Source organism: Artibeus jamaicensis, unplaced genomic scaffold (assembly GCF_021234435.1).
Source record: "Artibeus jamaicensis isolate MK-2021 breed Jamaican fruit bat unplaced genomic scaffold, CSHL_Jam_final contig_354, whole genome shotgun sequence".
Lineage (NCBI taxonomy): Eukaryota > Metazoa > Chordata > Mammalia > Chiroptera > Phyllostomidae > Artibeus > Artibeus jamaicensis.
The window spans coordinates 47,027,658-47,046,605 of record NW_026521803.1 but is presented as its reverse complement, the minus strand read 5'-3'; the positions used below and the strand labels follow the sequence as shown (position 1 = coordinate 47,046,605).

The following is an 18,948-nucleotide window of genomic DNA, read 5'->3' as shown; positions in this document are numbered from 1 at the left end:
GCGGGAGAGAGAGCAAGGGGACGACGGGATAGGTCCAGGCGGGAGAGGACAGCAGTCTGGAACTGAATGCGTGTGTGGCACTGAAGGTGAAGAAGAGCAGGCAGGGTTGAGATGCCTGGGGTGAAGTGAAGACTTGACAACAGTCTGGACTTAGCTGTGAGTGGAGAGTCAAGAATGGCAGCACTGAGGATGGAGTGGAAATGCTGGAGAGGATGAGGGGTCACAAGATTTGCTTCAGCCTCACTGACTGTGGCTGTTGAGACCTGTAGGTGTTATTGTCAAATAGGTAATTGGAAATCCAGGTCTGGATATAAGAGAGCCCGGGGTAGAAATACGAAGTTAAAGGCACTGTAATATGGATGATAATTGAAGCCATAAACGTGGATGAGAGAAAATCTTGAGCCCAGCACAAAGGAGTGTAGCAGACAGAGGCTGCTTTCTGAAGCCACTACAACCTTGTGATTTTACTACCTGAATACAATAATAGTCAAAATACAAATCACTTCAAAATTACTTTCTTAGGTATTTATGACAAATAATGAAAACAAGGTAATGAAGTCTTCCAGTCCATGAGCATGGGATGTGTTTCCATTTATTAATGTCTTTTTACCTTTTCAGAACTCTCATAGTTTTCTTTGTACCAGTCTTTCCCCTCCTTGGCTAAGTTAATTCCTAAGTGTTTTATATTTTGAATCGATTGCAAATGGAATTGTTTTATAATTTCTTTTTCAGATAGTTCATTCTGTATAGAAATGTCTAATTTTATATTGTTCTATATCTTGCTATCTGCTGAATTCATGTATTAGAGCTAACAGCTTCTTTGTGGAGTCTTCAGGATTTTTGACACATTAGATCATATAATCTGCAAAGATCATTTTACCTCTTCCTCTCCAATCTGCTGTAATTTTATATTTTTCTTGACTAACCGGTCTGGCCAGAACTTCCAGTATGTTGAACAGAAGTGGTGAAAGTGGACATACTTGTCTTATTCCTGAAGGAAAGCTTTCACCATTTTCACCATTATTATGTCTGCTGTAGGCTTTTCATACATGGCTTATATTGGGCCATGCATCATGTTATATTAAGATAGTTTCCTTCTATTCCTATTTTGTTATTTTTCATGAAAGTATTGAATTTTGACAAGTGTTTTATGCATCAATTGAGATTATCATGTTTTCTGTCCATTAATTTTGTCAATGCGGCATATTACATTCATTTTTCATGTGTTGAATCTTGCATTCCAGGGATAAATCCTACCTGGTCATGGGGTGTAATGCACTTAATACAGTTGAATTGTTTGCTAGAACTTTTACATCAATGTTCGTAAAAATACTGGTCTGTAGTTTTCTTACCTTGTACTGTTTTGGGCTTTGGAATCAGGGCTATGCTGGCTTCTTAGAAGGAGTTAAAAAGTGCTTCTTCAAGTTTTTGTCAAAGTTTGAGGATTGGTATCCATTTTCTTTTTTTTTTTCTGTTTAATATATTCTATTGATTATGCCATTACAGTTGTCCCATTTCCCCCCTTCATTCCCCTCCACCCAGCATACCCTCTCCCCAACCATTCCCCCCCCATTTATGTCCATGTGTCACAAGTTCTTTAGATTCTATATTTCCCATACTATCCTTGCCCTCCCCCCTATTTTCTACCTACTGTCTATGCTACTTATTCTCTGTACCTTCTCCCCCCTTCTCCTCCTCCCACTCCTCTGTTGCTAACCCTCCATGTGATCTCCATTTCTGTGGCTCCGCTCCTGATCTAGCTGTTCTCTTAGTTTGCTTTTGTTTTAGGTGTGGTTGTTAATAACTGTGACTTTGCTGTCCTTTCACTGTTCATCTTTTTTATCTTCTTTTTCTTAGGTAAGTCCCTTTAACATTTCATATAATAAGGGCTTGGTGATGATGAACTCCTTCAACTTGACCTTATCTGAGAGGCACTTTATCTGCCCTCCTATTCTAAATGAAAGCTTTGCTGGATAGAGCAATGTCGGATGTAGGTCTTTGGATTTCATGACTTGGAATACTTTCCAGCCCCTCCTTGCCTATAAGGTCTCTTTTGAGAAATCAGCTGACAGTCTGATGAGAACTTCTTTGTAGGTGACGGTCCCCTTATCTCTTGTGCTTCTAGGATTCTCTCCTTCATTTTAATCTTGGCTAATGTAATGATGATGTGCCTTGGTGTGTTCCTTCTCGGGTCCAATTTCTTTGGGACTCTGCTTCCTGGATTTCCTGGAAGTCTATTTCCTTTGCCAGATTGGGGAAGTTCTGTATTATTTGTTCAGATAAGTTTTCCACTTGTTGCTGTTCCTCTTTTCCTTCTGGTACCCCTATAATTCGGATGTTGGAACATTTAAAGATGTCCTGGAGGTTCCTAAGCCTCTCCTCATTGTTTTGAATTCTTGTTTCTTCATTCTTTTTGTTTGGTCATTTTTTTCTTCCTTCTGGTCCACTCCCTTGAGTCGCAGTTTCCTTTCCTTCACTAGTGGTTTCCTGTGCATTTCCCTCATTTCAATTAGTTTAGCCTTCCTTTGTTCCTCTAATTTGTGACTAAAATCAATCAGTTCTGTGAGCATCCTGATCACCAGTGTTTTGAACTTTGCATCTGATAGAGCAGCTATCTCTTGGTCACTTAAAAGTATTGGCTCTGGGGCTTTGAGCTGTTCTTCTTGAGTCATAATGTTTTGGTCTGTTTGCGCCTGTTATGTATGAGGTGCGGAGCCTTAGCTATTCACCAGGGCGGGGCAACCCAGTGGCTGGGTTGTGACCAGGTCAAGCTGAATGGTTTGTTGTTGTTTTTGGACTTCCGTACAGTTCAATTTTGTGTTGTAGTTGCGTTTTTGTTACTAAAACTTTGTTGTCTTTAAACTTGGTTGTGTAAGGAGGCACAGTGTTTCCACCTATGCCTCCATCTTGGCCATAAGTAACCTGGTATTCATTTTCTTTAAACATTTGGTACAAGGTAAAGCCATCAGGTCCAGGTAATTTTTGTTGTCTTTGGGAGATTTTTGATTACTGAGTCAATCTTCTTACTTGTTACAGGTCTCTACAGACTTTCTGATTTTTCATGGTGTAGTCCTGGTAGATTTTGTTTCAGGAAATTGTCCATTTTGTTGAAATTTTCCAATTTGTTGGTATACAATTTTGTATACTCATAATTATGCTGCTTTTCATTTCTGTAAAATAGGTAGTATTGGCTCCACTTTCATTTGATTTTAGTAATTTGAATATTTTTTCTTACTTCATCTAAAGATTTGTCAATTTTGTTGCCCTTTTTGAAGAAACATTGTTTCATTGATATTCTGCAGTTTTTCTATTCTCTTATTTCATTTATCTCTGTTCTAATCTTTTCTTACTTCCTTCTGCTACCTTTGGACTTCAGTTGTTCCTTTTGTATTCCCTTATATTATAAAGTTACATTGTTGGTTTGACATTTTGTATTTATGTAAGCATTTATAGCTGTAAATTTCCCATGAAGCATTTCTTTCACCATGTCTGGTAAGCTTCACTATGTTGTTGTTTCACTTTCCTTCACTTGTTTTCTCATTTCCCTGTGTTTCATTTTATCCACTGATTAAGAGTGTGTTGTTAGTCCTCGCTGCTGCGGCAAACATAGTTGGACCATCATCCCATAACCCAAAGCTGGCAGGTTTGATTCCAGGTCAGGGCACACACCTAGGTTGTGGGTTCAACCCCCACTTTGGGTGCGTATGGGAGGCAACTAATCAATGCTTCGATCTCTCATTGATGTTTCTTCCTCTCTCCCTTTTTTTCTAAAAGCAATGAAAAAAAGTCCTCACCACCCATCCCCATAGTGAGGATTAAAAAAAAAAAGAGCATGTTGTTCAATTCCTAGATTTGAATTTTCACTGTATTTTTGTTGGTTTCTAATGTCATCCTGTTATGTCCATAGAAGATATTGCACGGTAGTTCTTAAATCTACTGGGACTTAATTTGAGACCTGATGGTATATCCTATGGAATACCTCATGCACACGTGAGAACACGTGCGCTGTTTGTTGCATGTAGTGCACTTGTTGTAAGTCCTCCACTTCCTTACTCATCTTCTGTCTCATTCTTGTGTCCATCACTGAGAGGGGTACTGACGTCTCCAATTGTTACATTAGAAATGTTTCTTCTGTCACTTATGTCCGTTTTTCTTAATATTTGATGGTTGATCATGAAGTGCCTAAATGCGTACTGTGTGTCTTCTTTTATTGAAACTTTTATTAGTATAGATCCTCCCTTGTCTCAAGTAACCTTTTGTATTTAAAGTCGCTTTTGCCTGGTGTTAGGGCAGCCAACTGCAGTATCTTTCAGTTACTATTTGCACGGGATAGTTTTTTACACCCTTTCACTTTCGGTCAATTTATGCCTGAATCTAAAGTTAATCTCTTCTATAAAGCATATGGTTGGACAGTGTCTTTCTATTTTTAATTCAAACTACGTGTTTTTCACTGGAGAGTGGAATCCATTTATATTTAAAATAATTATTGATAAGGAAGGACTTCTGTTGTCTTGCTTCTTTTCTGTATGCTGTATGGATTTTTCTGTCCCTCATTTCCTGCATTACTCTGTGGGTTTTTTGTAAACACTTAAATTCCTTTCTCATTTTATTTTATATATCTCCTTGTATATAATCTAAAGCTATTTTCCTTGTTGTTACTATTGTGGTTACATTTAGCATCCTAAAACTGTAACATTATGAATTTACACCAACTTAATTTCAGGGACACACAGAATCTCTAACAGCTACATCCCTGACCCTTTAGCTTTTGTCACAAAGATACATTATGTGTAGGTCAGGTGTCCTAGAACACCTCCTACTGGGGACCTGGCTCACAACCCAGGCCTGTGTCCTGACTGGGAATTGCACAGGCAATACTTTGGCTTGCAGGCTGGTGTTCAATCCACTGAGCCACACCAGCCAAGGCTATACTATTAATTTATTAAAGTGTATTGGTCTCTTTTAAATCATACAAAAAACAAAAGCAGTTACAAACTGCTCTTCAGTAGAACTAGCTTTTACAATTGTTCATGTATTTACCTTTGAGATCTGTATTTCTCCATAAGGCTTCAAGTCACTCTCGAGGACCCTGTCAATTCACCTGCAAGACTCTTTTTTTTTAAGACTCCTTTCTTGCAGGGCAGGTCCAGCCATCACAAACTGCTAGCTTCTATCTGGGAATATCTTAATTTCTCCTTCCCTTGAGGACAATTTTGCTAAATATGGGATTCTTGGGGTTTTTTTTTTCTCCCTTTTACCACTTTGAATATATCAGCCCACTGCCTCCCGACCTTCAAAGTTTCTGATAAGAAATATTAATCTAATTGAAATGTTAATGTAATATAAATGTTAATCTAATCTAATCTAAATGTTAATCGCAAGTGATGATTCACTTCTGTTGATGCTTTTGATTCTTTGTGTTTGGCTTTTGAAAGTCTAACTATGTGTCTCTTAGTTCATCTTCCTTGGAGCACACTGAGCGTTCATCAGTTGTGGGAAAGTTTCAGCCATTATTTCTTCAAATAGTCTCTCTACCCCTTCCCTCTTCTCTTCCTGGGACCCCCACAGTATGTGGTCTGTTTCACGGTGTCCCACAAGTCCCTAAGGCTCTGTGAATGTCTCTCCAATCCTTTTTTTTCCCATTCCCTAGACTATAATTTTGATTATCTTGTTTCAGTTTCTTTCTTGTACCTGCTGAAATCACTGTAGCGAGTATTTTATTTCATTATTGAACATTTCATTCAAAAATTTCTGCATGGTTTCTGTTTTTCCTTCATTGCTAGCTTCATTTTGTTTATATGTCATTTGCTACACTTTCTCTAATTTTTAGCTCTTTGAGCACTTTAATACAGTTTTAAAGTCTCTGTCTAGTAAATCTACCTCCAGAACTTTTTAGGAGACAGTTTCTGTGGATTTTTTCATTTGAATGGGCCATAATATCCTATTTCTTTGCAGTTTTGTTGTAGTGTAGTAACTCTGGAAATCAGATTGTGATCCTTCCACAGCCTTTACTGTTTTACTGTCCTTTTCTCCTCAGATGGAGCCAAACCCACAAGACACCTGTTGGCGGCATAGGCTGGGCGTGAGTGCCTGTCATGATTGTTGTATCTTAAGATCTTGCAGGCCTAATCTCGTGCACAGGTACACACATACATACTCTCGCACACGGACACCCGTACAGGTGTACACTTGCACACATGGGCACTCATACTCACACACATTTTAGGACAGTGCTCTGAGGTCGTATGTAGCACACATCCAGACTTTGCTGGTTTATATGAAGAGAATTCAGGCAAAATCTGCAGTGAATCTTGTCATTTCTCATAGATTCTTCCTCTACTTTTCTTCTTCTAATAACTAAAACACTCGAAATTACTCTTGGCTTTCTCACCTAGATTAACGAAGTCTGATAAAACCGCTCCGAAGACCTAGTGTTGGAGCATGGGAGGCAGAAGGTGGCAGCTGACTCCTCACAAACTTTCTCGGCCCCAGTGATGCGTGAGGCAGGTATCTGACCCATGTGCCAATTTGCAAGACAGGGGCCTGAGCAGGGACCAACGTCAGCAATTCAACTTGCCTAGAGGGAAGGACCAGCCTGCACAGCACAGAGGCCACCGTCACACCGGTCACTCTGCTGGAAGAACAGGGTGCCTCTCTGCACCACACATCTGACTCATCCCTGCATCGAGCCCCTCAACAAAGGCAGCGCCCAAGTGTCTGCTCTCAAAGTGGAAGCACAGGGAGGCATGCTGTTCGGGGCAGAGTGAAGAGGCTTTACTGGACATATATTTACTGAGAGTTCCACAAAGTTCTTCCCAGAACAGCTTACTTTTAAAAGCCGAACGTGACTTTCTTGTGCTCCATGCTAAGAGGTACTATGCGTAAGTGAATCTTATGAAAATGGGGTCACAGGGCATGCCTTCCCCAGAACTTAGCGTTATCCAGAGATAAATGAAATACTGTAGGCAAAAAATTTCTCTGCTCTGCCTTCAATCACTGAAAGTTTGTTTTTTAAAAAGACAGAAGGAAACCAAATTGCTTTCATATCTAAAGGGAACATCTGTGCTCCTGGTCAGGGCACATCCCTGGGCCGTGGGTTCAGCTCCTGGTCTGGTGTGTGTTTCTCTCCCACACTGAGGCTTTCTGCTTCCTCTGTCTCTAAAATGGACAGACATATCCTCAGGTGGGGATTAAAAAAAAAAAAAGACAAAAATGTGGACAATGTGGCATAAAACCCACCAAGAAAAGCAGCCATTTACAGCAAGACACGAATGCCTGACCCGCCACGGACACGTGTGCGCTGCAGGGCTCCGAGTCCCCGCCTCTGTGGGTGCGTCCCAGAATGAATGTGACTGGGGTCACAGGGACACCAGTGAGGAGGCAAACCTGCAGGCGATGAGGATCCAGCTCCTCATCACCTGTCTCACCTGACACAGGGACAGCAGCCACAGGGCGGAGAGCGACAAGGGCACTCATACTCACACACATTTTAGGACAGTGCTCTGAGGTCGTATGTAGCACACATCCAGACTTTGCTGGTTTATATGAAGAGAATTCAGGCAAAATCTGCAGTGAATCTTGTCATTTCTCATAGATTCTTCCTCTACTTTTCTTCTTCTAATAACTAAAACACTCAAAATTACTCTTGGCTTTCTCACCTAGATTAACGAAGTCTGATAAAACCGCTCCGAAGACCTAGTGTTGGAGCATGGGAGGCAGAAGGTGGCAGCTGACTCCTCACAAACCTCCGCTGCCAGTCGCCAAAGGCTTTCCTGCAAAAACACTACAGCTGACAGCACTTCCTGAAGCGGAACTCGGATGGGGCAGCCTCAAAACCCATGCCCGTCACCGACAGTAGCCTCAGTCCTCCTGCCCCCACCTCTCTCTGCCTTTGTGTCCAGCTCCGCTTATCCTCGCTCCCACTCGCATCCTGGGGTGAGCTTCTCAGGAAGGGTCCTGCCACATTCCAGGTCGTTTCCACCCGCCAGCTCCCACGGATAGTTCTTCAGGGAGAGCTCCTCGACTGCGTGGGGCCTGGCCTTTTTCCGCCTTTCCACTTGTCTTGTAGCTCAGTTATCATCTCCAGCCCCAGGCACGCCCCTGCGCCCTTTCTCCTTCCTCCTCTTGTACTCCGCAATCTGCTTGTGGAGAGCCTCGTGATCAATCCCGCACAGATTAGAGCCCATGGCAGGTCCGGGGGTGTCATATAGTGAGGGGGCTTCTGGGGCCTCAAGGTCCCTGGAGGAGAGAAATACAGATAAAGCGCCAGAGCAACTGAGTGGGGCACCTGGGTTGGCTGGTGCTGCACCTCCCTGCGCCCCGTGCCCATGAGCCACCCTCATGCCGGGCAGTGGCCTGCAGCACGTGGCGAGGACAGCACAATGGGGGCTGGTGCGAGCGGTCTGCAGCCCAGGACCGCACAGGGCACTGGTGGCACCTGCCTGTGGCACCGGCCATCCCAGTTCTGACGCTGCCATTGCACTGTCATTAAACATATTTTTAATTTTTCCCCCATTTAAACTTGGCCAACACCCAAGTTGGGTGGAGCCTTTGATACTCAAGCCAACTTGATGAACCAAAGCGAAAGAAAAGTTTCTATGCCCACAGCAAACTGGGAGAACCCTTTAAACCCGAAATCTGGCTGTGTCGCCCCTCTGAACCCTTCAACTCTCCACTCCAGAGACCCCACGCCCACAGCTTTCCCCTCCCACCCCCCGCGGGCTCCTTGCTGGTCCAAGACACAGGGCCTCACTGCAGCATGGAGCCTCTGCTCAGGCCCGCAGTCCCAGAATGGAGCACGCCTGGCAGGCTGGGGTCCTAATAGAGCCCAGGGGAGGCAGGTGCAGCCAGTCTCGGACCCCGGGCCGCAAGCCTGCTCGGGCTGTTCCCCTGCCTGGACTGGAACCTCCACACACCCCGCAACTCCTCACCACCCTTTCCAAAGCCCACCCTGCAATGTTGCCTCACCCACCACACTCGTCACCACGTTCACTACTGCCAGTCAGCCTCGCCACAAAACGCGGGCCCCACACATGGCCGAACGTTTGCTCACAGGGCTGCAACACGCGGCTCTGACCTACAAGTCTTTGCAGTGTCCACAGAGGCCAGAGGTCCCAGCACTGCGGGTGGACACCCACGGCCCCAGGGCCCACAGAAGCCTGTGGCCAGATGCGCCCGGGCCACGCAGCCCTCCCGCCCGCCCACAGACACAGCTGGGCGTCAGGGCTGCCGCAAAGCCGCACCCACCACCCTCCGGAGACCTGGACGCACGTCCACATGTATTACCTGAGGTCCTTGCGTACAAGGTCTTCATCTGCCGGTCCGAGATCAGCGACTGCCAGTAACCGATCCACCTGAAAAAGAGAGCAAGCCACTCAGCACTCCAGATCGCAGGGCGTCGCGTCAGACTGACGTCGAGGGATGTGCGACGACCGCCGTAGGCTCTTTCCGGCGCCGGTAGATGTCGCTGCCGGAGGTGACAATTTCCGGATGCTGGGCGCATTCACCCCCTGTGCTTTCAAACAGCTGTTCTAACAGCCACGTTTTCTGATGAACAGTTTTTAAAAACTGTCTTTAAAAATATAAAAAATATCAGAACTGGATTTAAATGCGTAAAAGTCAAGGTTATGACCCAGAAGCTGGACATCAGCTGAATTACCCAGGCAACTTGCACCGCTGCACAGGAAGTGCTGAAGGCATGGGGAGAGGAAGGGGACGAGCACGTGCCCTAGAGCCAGTGCGCAGGATCCCCACGGCACCGGGGACGGTCCTGGACCTCCGAGGACACAGACCTAGGGAGTGTGTCTGAGCACAGGACTGGTAATGCTGCATACCACGGATAGTTGGGGAGGGAAGACTCGCAATGCGCGCTCTGACCAGGTATGTGGACCGGACCACGCGGCTGCATAGCCAGACAACCAATAGGACCCGAAGGCATCACAGAAGGAGGGATGACCTGCAGGGCTCCAGCCATGCGCTGACCCCACCAGACTGGGCGCTCCCAGTCTGCAGGTGCCCATGGATGCTACCAGTCTGAGCACAGGGCAGCTGCCCACAGTCTCACTTGGACAGAGGACCATCAGGTACTGACGGGCGGAGAATGGCTGTGCTGTGTTCCCAGGGCAGATACCTGTCCTGGGATACCTATGGCCAAAGGGGCCATACCCACAGGAAACACTGGGATGAGCCTTGAAGCACTGCCCGAGCCAGAGGCCCTAAGTGACAGTCCTCAAGGCCCAAAAATCAGGTACGCCAGGGGCACGGGAGCCAGCTACTCAGGGTAAGCAGAGAGGTGTGCATTCTGCCCATGACAGGAGATCACCCATCGATAAAGCTTACTTTAGAAAGGTTATCAAATCACCAAATGCAGCCCTCAGTTCTGACACGTGACCGCCAGCCCACTGGGTCTCTGGGACCATCCTGTAGGGAGCCCCATGTGCAGGCCGCACTGACTCCACCAGGCTGGCGCTCTGCTCTCAGCCCACTGACAAGCGAAAGGAATAAACCACAAAATTGGCCTCCAAGTCCATACATTTTCTTTAAATATTTAGACATTTTTCCTTTATAGTTATGAAAAAAATCCCATTGTAAATGTCTGCCGGTTGAAGTGTAAGGTGTACAGGACAAGCACACAAGCCCCTCCATGCACAACTCAGGGCTGCACACGGCAACCTCAGGGGACACTGCAGCGGACGTTTGGAGACCAAGCCCTCCTCCACGCCCGCCCCAAAGCAGCCTGTGTTGTGATTTCCAAAGCCGAAGGTGGGGCACGCCTGTCCTTGTACTTCTTATAAACAGAACCAGAGCACAAGCCTCTCCTTTGGCTCCTGGTGTGAGGTACTGGGCACAGGACAGGTGGCTCGCACCAGAGTACATTCAGCTGCTGCTAACATAAGCCCGGTGTCTGTGGGACCACACACACCCTCCCACTGCCATCGATACCCTCAGGGGATGGTGGGGTACCGTCCACTCAGCTTCTGCAGGTTCGACCTCAGCCTCCAAAGCAGCACTGTTCATAGGCCTCTCCCCGGCAGCTCGGGAGCCTATTGCTCTGGTCGGGACCTGTACTGTCTGGTTAGCCTCGCCGAGGCAGGGTGTGCACTAGGACTTTTGTGGTTTCACGTATGTGCTCCTGACGACCATGACACTGAGCCCCCCACCTGGCTTTACCAGCAGTAGTGGGCTCAGTGTGGCTAGAGCTTATCACTACCCCTCTGAAATGTCCATACTAGTGACCTGTAGACCATCCTGAGAATGTACAGGAAGGAGGCGAAACTGTTAACACTACTACCATTTGCATCTGCAAGTGTTCCACACAGTGCACCCAACATAAGACACTGAATAAACTGGTAGAAGACTCAAAGTTTCATCCATATTCCCAACTTTAATTTTTGTGTCTATCCAAGCTGCCTTCCCATGGGCTGACTTCAGCCTGTTACAAACACAAGGGCAAGCAGGAGATGACATGCCCTCAAATACTCCTCTGGGCGCATCTGAGACCCCCTCCTAGTCCGGCCTTTACTTACTTCTACCTGTCGTGAGACAGACTTCATGACAGTGAGCCAAGCCGAGACCAAGTCTTCACTTTGCCTCCTGGGCTCTGGGTACCTGCAGGACCCACCCTGGCCGTGGGGCACATAATCAGGTGCTTTACCACCTCCTGTGGGCACATGTGGGATGCAGTGGGACAGACACAGTGGGATGGACGCTGCACAGGCCTGAGGCAGCCTCCAACAGAGACACCCGCCAGCACCAACTCTGGAGAAAGGGCCTCTCTAGAACGAGCATCTCAGGTACCACCTCCTTCCAGCAGCTTCTGGACAGGAACCCACAGATCCAGGTGGGGCCTGGTGACTGCTGTTCTACCACCTCAGAGGAAAGGGCAGGGAAGGCCAGGGAGCAGAGGGTTCATCCTCCAGCCAGCTCAGGTTTCCTTCTCCCAGTTTGACCACATGTGCCTGGGTGGATTCTTTTATTTTATATTTTATTTTATTTTTTATATTTTATTATTTTATTTTATATTTTAGAGAGGGGAAGGGAGGGAGAAAGAGAAGGTGAGAAACACTGATGTGAGAAACATCGATTGATTGCCTTCCCTATGTGCCTGAGGGTAGGGGTCCCCAACCTCCAGGCCACAGGCCAGTGCTGGTTGGGGGTTAGTTTGAATGTAATGTACTTGAATCATCTCAAAACCATCTGCCCTGGCCCAGGCCATGGAAAAAATTATCTTCTATAAAACCAGCCCAAGGTACCTAGGTACCTAAAAGGTTGAGGAAGGACCTCTGCCCCAGGGAACTGAACCTGCAACCTAGGTACATGCCCTGACTGGGAATCGAACCAGCACCTTTGTGGTTCACAGGACAATTCCCAATCCACTGAGCCACGCCAGCTGGGGTTTTGCTGGATTCTTTAAGGCAGACACTGTAACTTCACTCCTTTTTTTTCTTTTCCATCTGTCAAGGTTATTATTTGTATAATACTTGCAGTATCACTTGTATAATGAATAATGAGACAAAAAGATGTCCAATTAGATATTTTTTCTCTGTGGATCTAAATACTTAGTTCTATAGTAAATAATAGCCACTTAATCTTAATATTGTAAATGCTACTTAGTGGTTTCTTTGGATAAGCTTCTTTAAAAAATTTTTATTATATATTTTTAGAGACATGGGGCGGGAGAAAGAGAGAGAAACATCAACATGTTTGATGTTTCATCTACTGAGCCACACCAGCCGGGGCTTTTTTTGATAAACTTTTTAAAGGTATAGCATACCTTAATAAACACCAGGTAACCACCAGCCGGATTAAAATACACACACACATATGCCCTGGCTGGTGTAGCTCAGTAGATTGAGCATGGGCAGTACACCAAAGGGTCGCCAGTTTGATTCCCTGTCAGGGCACAGGCCTGAGTTGTGGGCCAGGTCCCCAGTAGGGGGCGCGTGAGAGGCCACCACACATTGATGTTTCTCTCCCGATCTCTATAAATAAATACGTAAATAATACACATATATAGTTACAGGTTTTAACCTTTATAATTAACCTATAACTAAAGCAAGCAAGGTAACTGTAAAAGTTATAGTCACAGGGCAGAATGTAAACCTTGTGAGCCTTAACGGTATAAAACAGCCGTGGCTGGGCTGAAGTCCGGGGAAGTGAGAGCAGGCAGCAAGCAGAGGAGGGCAGGCAGCTTTGACCGCCTCAGGTTCATAAATCGAGACCTGGAGATCTGACTTAGTAGTTAAGAGTTACAGAGATAAACATAAAAAAACTAAAGTCAGAAAACAAGGTTACCTCTGGTGACTGTTGCTGGGAATAAGCCTGGGGTCTTACTTGTCATGTATACCCTTCCAAGTATTAGTTTGTAAAACTGTATATATTATCTTCTTAGAAATTCTACCTATGTAAAAGTGTACATTACAAAGTCCATTACTTAGAGGCCTCACCTCGGCGAGAGCTGCGTGGTCTTTGTCCTGAACAAACACTATTGGTGGCATGTTCCTCAGAGTCTGCTGGGACATCAAAAGATGCCTAGAGAGAGAGAATGCACATTAGTGCAAGGCAGGTGACACTGAGAGGAGAGATGTGACAGTGCCAGAAACAAAAAATTTATGATGATTTCACACAGACATAAGAAATAAGATTTGCTTATCACATTACTCAAAGATGAAAGTATCTGCCCAGAAGTCTTCAGCCAACCGCACATCACAGAAGGGATAAAAAATGATCTCTCTAAAGTCTAAATAATAGTATCTAACTGGAGGCTCCCACCTGGGCATCACGGTGGCCATGGGCTCCATGGCTGGTCACTAACCACCGTCAACGCTTCATCCTCCTACCAATGGATATGCCCCACAACGATGCCACCCACCACCCATGTCACACAGAAGTGATCTCTGTGGTCTTTGGTTATGCAACAAGGAGGTAAAAGGTGACTCGGTACAAGTATCCGATGACAATGTGGCTGTGACACACAGCACATCCACTCAGAGACAGTGGATCATGGAACACACTAAACCCAGGGCTACCAGAGGAGTGAGGGAAGAGGACATTCTGTTTAACTGAATTTTCTAGCTACCTAAAAATTAATCAGGGGATGGTACTTTTATGGCAACACTTGTTAGATTTCTCGTTTTCTTGTTCTGTTAAATGTAAAAGTGAAATGCACTTGCCAGCCTTTAATAAGCAGCTTTACAGACTCTGAGGGACCACTGTGGTGGACGTCTGTGGTTGTGACACAGGAGAGCCACACAGAGATGAGTGTGGCAGCTCCTGTGTGACTCTGACTTGTCAGTATCTGCCCCCTTCTGACAGTGCAGGGGACCGGGGAGAGGGACAAGAGTGGGAGAAAGCCAAGGACAGTGGGAGGGAGGGATTCCAATTCTGAGAGGCTGGCAGGTTGAGTTTCTGGGTATTTTAAGCCTGAGGAAACTGAGTAACTTCTCTACTATCACCTAGCTCAGCAGTTCTCAAAACCTCAGGGCTGCTTTACACTAAAAAATTACTGAAGATCCCTGAAGAGCTTTTGTTTATGTGGATTATAGCCAGCAATACATACCATACTAGAAATACTAGGAATTTAAAATATATGTATGTATTAATTCACTTAAACCCACTGAATGTTCACATAGACATTTTTAATGAAAAATAACTTTTCTAAAAAAAGTTACTGCAACCTGGCTGTTGTAGCTCAGTGGATTGAGTGCAGGCCTGCGAACCAGACAATCGCGGTTCGATTCCCAGTCAGGGCACATACCTGGGTTGCAAGCCAGTTCCCTGCAGGCCAATTCCCAGCAGGGGATGCACAAAGGGCAACCATACATTGATGTTTCTCTCCCTCTCTCTCCTTCCCTTCCCCTCTAAAGATAAATAAATAAAATCTTAAAAAAAAAAAAAGTTACTGCAAAGAGTGGTGCTGTGTACACAGTTGCAGGTTTCTTTAATGCCCAGCTTAATGGAAGACAGCCGGATTATCATGTCTGCACTTGCATCCAATCTGTTCCGATGTTGTTTTGGTTGAAACATAAGAAGGAAACCTGGCCTCGCACAGGTCTGTGACTGGAAAATGGAGGGCTGTCTAAACACGCTTACGAGAAGTGTGGATCTTTTTGGTGCTAAACAAAAACTCAATACATGGTGGCTTTTTAAAGATTAGGTGCAATGTGGAATCAGACACCAGACCAATGAACACGTCACACCATCACAAGGAACCCCCTGGGCTCTCTTGCATTTGAGCTGACCTTTCTTCCCGCATGGTTCTGTGACCTCACACCCTGGTCCTCAGGAGACACTGGCTCACCAAGGTCTGCCATTTTCAGAAGGCTGACACCTGTCACCACCCATCTCATCAAGAGGCTGCATGTGTTGGAAAGCTGCCAAACTTGCAGCAGTACAAACAACGCTTAAAAACCTGATTTTTACTTGAAGGCTTGAATTTTATCACTGGCAACAAGTATGATCAATTGTTTTCCCTAAAGTGACAGGTTCACTTGGCTCATTGGCAGAAAACGTCTGTCATAGTACCCAAATCTGAAAAACCACGGTTGGTTCTCTTGTTCCTTCAGGTGAAAAAGTCTATTTCCATGTGCACAGCATCTTCCCAGGGACAGCCACTCCACCCCAGCCCCTCACAGGGCTGCAGGCACACTCCCCACCACACACGATACGAAACAGATCCGTACCCCAGGGTCAGAATTTAATGACATTAGTAGCATTTGCTTATCCATAAAGGACATTCTTAAATAAAACTGGCCCTGTGTTCACTGCGAGCAGGCAGCATGGAGGTACCACGAGCTCAGGGCCTCTGGGCCCACAGATCTACCCACTGGAGCTTTGGTGCAAATGTCCACACGGTGAGAAAGGAAGTAACATCCCACTGTGACGACAGCTTTAACCTGACGGACACCCCCAGAGAGCTCAGGGGCCACTAGGGATCCAGGACCGCACTCTGAGTAACACCTAGATTACGGCTTGTATGAAAATGTGAATTATACTGTGAAGTTAAAAAAAACACTTCCAAAATTTTTCTCAAAAGCAAAGATACATCACTAAACAGACTGGGAAACTCCAGGTGCTGCAAGAGCAAACACACTGGGCTGGCACAGTGTCCTCACCTCATACGTGCTGCATGCCTCTGCAGGGTGGCCTGGGCATCTGCGTTCTGCTCGGCAGGGAGCGGTGTCTTCCAGTACACGCGGCAGGCAGAGAAGTCCGCTGTCAGAGACACCTGAGGGCCCGCCACCCCTTCAGTGTCAGTGGGTTTTCCGCAGACAGACAACACGCAGGAGCCAGATGCTAGTGCGACAACCATCTACACCCACCACCTAAGCTGGTGCTCCAGCCGCACCGTAGCAGGCACCACACTCACAGCCACACTCCTCTTAGTAGACCAATGGCAGGAAGTCACCTCCTTCATCTTTACTCTGAGACAAAGGTGACGTATCCACGTATCTGACCCACAGGTCTTCAAATGCTCCAGTGCCCACACCGACTGGGCGTCTGACTCTGCACTTGCTGCCATCAGGTCAGAGACACCTCCCTTCCCTGCTTTGGTAACACATGCGTCCCCTCCATCTGTCTTTAGTGCTGAAATGGCCACGCTTAGCAACGCTCATGCAACCCAGACCAAAGACCCTGGGAGTGACCCGGCGCCTCTTTCCCAGCAGCTGGGCTCGCAGTCCCCAGCCCCGTTCCTTCTCAGTTTGGCCCCTTGGCCTACCTTGGACAGCTCCACATTCAGGTTGTAGACCTCTTGGCTCACTTCAGGGGTGCACAGCAAATCGGTGAGCGCTTTGTAGAGGAGGCCGTTCAGGGCCCTCAGGCGCACGTGGTCCTCCTTCTTGGTTTTTCTTGAGGTGCTCTTTGTCAGGAAATCCAGCTGGGACGGCTTGTGAGTCTGCATTAACAAGGACACACACAAAGGCTAACATTAGGCTCTACAACAAACTTGTATTCGCTTACAAAAAAAAAGCCACTGGGAAGAACTTGAGCACCTTGTAAACAAGAAAATGTTATGCTCAGTCACCTTAGCTTAGCCCTGGCCAGTGTGACTCACTCGGTTGGAGTGTCATTCCCTGCAGACCAAAAGGTCGTAGGTTCCATCCCCAGTAGGGGTGGGTATGAGAGGCAACTGATCAATATTTCTCTCCCTCCCTTCCCCTCTCTCTAAAATCAATGGGCATGTCCTCAGGTGAAGATTAAAAAAAATACACTTCATTTTACAGAGTTGGATCCTTCTAGATTTTATAAAAATAACTGCCAGTATATATTTTTTCAAGAAAAACTTTTACAGAAATATAATCAACATATCATAAAATTCTCCCTCTTAAAATGTACCGTAGAGCCCTAGCCAGGTAGCTCAGTTGGTTGGAGCATCATCCTGACATGCCAAGGTTGCTGGTTTGATCCCCAGTCATGGCACATACAAGAATCGAGCAATGAATGCATGAATAAGTGGAACGACAAATTGATGTTTCTTTCTTCCTTCCTGTCTCTCTAATATCAATAAATTTTTAAAAAAATCAATGGTTTTTAGTACACGGTGTTTTTTCCTAACTAAAGTCATTCATTACATAGACTTTTACAATGTATCCATGTGTATGTTTGATACACACACACACACACGCACTGAAAACTGAGTGCACATTGCTATGTTAGAATTTGATCGTAAGTATGACATTCTGGGAAACTTTGGTGTCCATTATATTTTTTAACACCAAAACTCCACGTTACCAATTCATCCGGTCCAGCCCCTACAGACCCTGCACTGCCCACTATGGGGATGGAAGGGCCACCCGGCTGCAGACTCCTGGAACCTCGCCCCTGTCGCGGCCACTCTACTCACCAGGTGAGAGCCCAGGGAAGGGCCTTCATACCAAAACTTCTTTCTACGGGGAGAAAGTAAAAACTGTGTTGGATACTGACAGCAAATTAAAGAAGAAAAAATTACATAAGCTAACTCAAGCTTGTGACACCTCAACGGTTTCTAAGGGACTTCTGATGTTGATGTTATGAGAATCGGAAGTTACCTGACAATGGCGGGGACTGTGGGCAGAGACAGGGCTCTAATTGCACCTCGGTTTCCACTCGAAGTCTCCCTCCCTCCCACAGGCAGTGGAGCGTCTTACAAACACGCCTGTCCGACTGCACGGGGCGCTGCGCTCTACTGACTTGGGGCAGCGGAACAGCTACGCCAACAGGTGTGGGAGGAAGTTCCAGGTGAGCAAGGAAGAAAGCTAGAACCGTCCGTGTGGCAGTGGATCAGAGCTGGAGAACTGTATGAACTCCAGTTTCACTTACGACAGACCCACATGGTGACACGCAGAAATGTTTACAGGTAAGTGCGTTTGCAGGTGTGCTCCTCTTTTTTTGCTTTGTCAGCTGAAACGGCCTAAAGACACACCCCAGTAGCAACGAACACGTCCAGCTCTCAGTGTATCTGGGGCCGTCCCCTAACACTATCATCTCACCTGTAACAACAGAACAAAGGCCAGGTGGCAAAAACGGCGCAATGTTAACGGAGCAGCGGAACTGCTGGTGACTTTTCAATAACCACTAATATGACAAGCAAATGCTACGCTTGCTGACGCGGTGCCCGGGGGTCCCACCCCTGCCCCGCGGACCCCTGTGGTCCGCGGACCGCAGCCTGGTGGGCCTCACTCCCGCCCCGAGGGCACCCCCTCCACCCCCATACCCTCATGCATTCAGGCTGCCGTACTTGGTTTTCGAGGCAAACTTCTTGAGCAGGTTCTTGCCGCAGGGGACCGGTGAGCTATGTAGGCCTCGGGCGCCGCTGGGAAGAAGCCCCGCGTGGCGCCTACCGAGCAGCGCCCGGAGCCCAGGGGATACCCCCAGCACCCGGGGGGCCGCCACCCACATGGCGACCAAGAGATCCCTGAGGCAGAGCAGGGAGCGGCGAATCGACGCTGGGCGGGACGTAAAGGGCGGGGC

At 46.7% G+C, this 18,948-nt stretch overlaps 1 protein-coding gene across 2 annotated transcripts; it reads right to left on the bottom strand.

The window, feature by feature from the left end:
- Positions 1-6,241: 6,241 nt before the first annotated feature.
- On the bottom strand, positions 6,242-18,937 carry RBFA (ribosome binding factor A). Of its 2 annotated transcripts, XM_037148084.2 has the most exons (7): positions 18,716-18,937; positions 17,843-17,885; positions 16,718-16,894; positions 16,113-16,225; positions 13,446-13,530; positions 9,286-9,353; positions 6,242-8,238 (listed from the first exon to the last, which is right to left on the bottom strand). In XM_037148084.2, exons 1-7 carry the CDS (start codon positions 18,874-18,876, stop codon positions 8,070-8,072), a joined length of 816 nt encoding a protein of 271 aa, XP_037003979.2. In that variant the 5' UTR covers positions 18,877-18,937; the 3' UTR covers positions 6,242-8,069. The 2 variants fall into 2 exon arrangements, with proteins under 2 accessions (XP_037003979.2, XP_053520265.1); XM_053664290.1 differs by lacking the exon at positions 13,446-13,530.
- Positions 18,938-18,948: the final 11 nt, after the last annotated feature.

Excerpts from the sequence above, each read along its gene's own strand:
- RBFA (XM_037148084.2), bottom strand. The coding sequence starts at position 18,876 with ATGTGGGTGGCGGCCCCCCGGGTGCTGGGGGTATCCCCTGGGCTCCGG. Across the intron at positions 17,886-18,715 it reads AAGTTTGCCTCGAAAACCAA|AAAGAAGTTTTGGTATGAAG; the intron begins GTACGGCAGCCT and ends TTCTCCCCGTAG. Across the intron at positions 9,354-13,445 it reads ACCACGCAGCTCTCGCCGAG|GTGGATCGGTTACTGGCAGT; the intron begins GTGAGGCCTCTA and ends TCTCTTTTTCAG.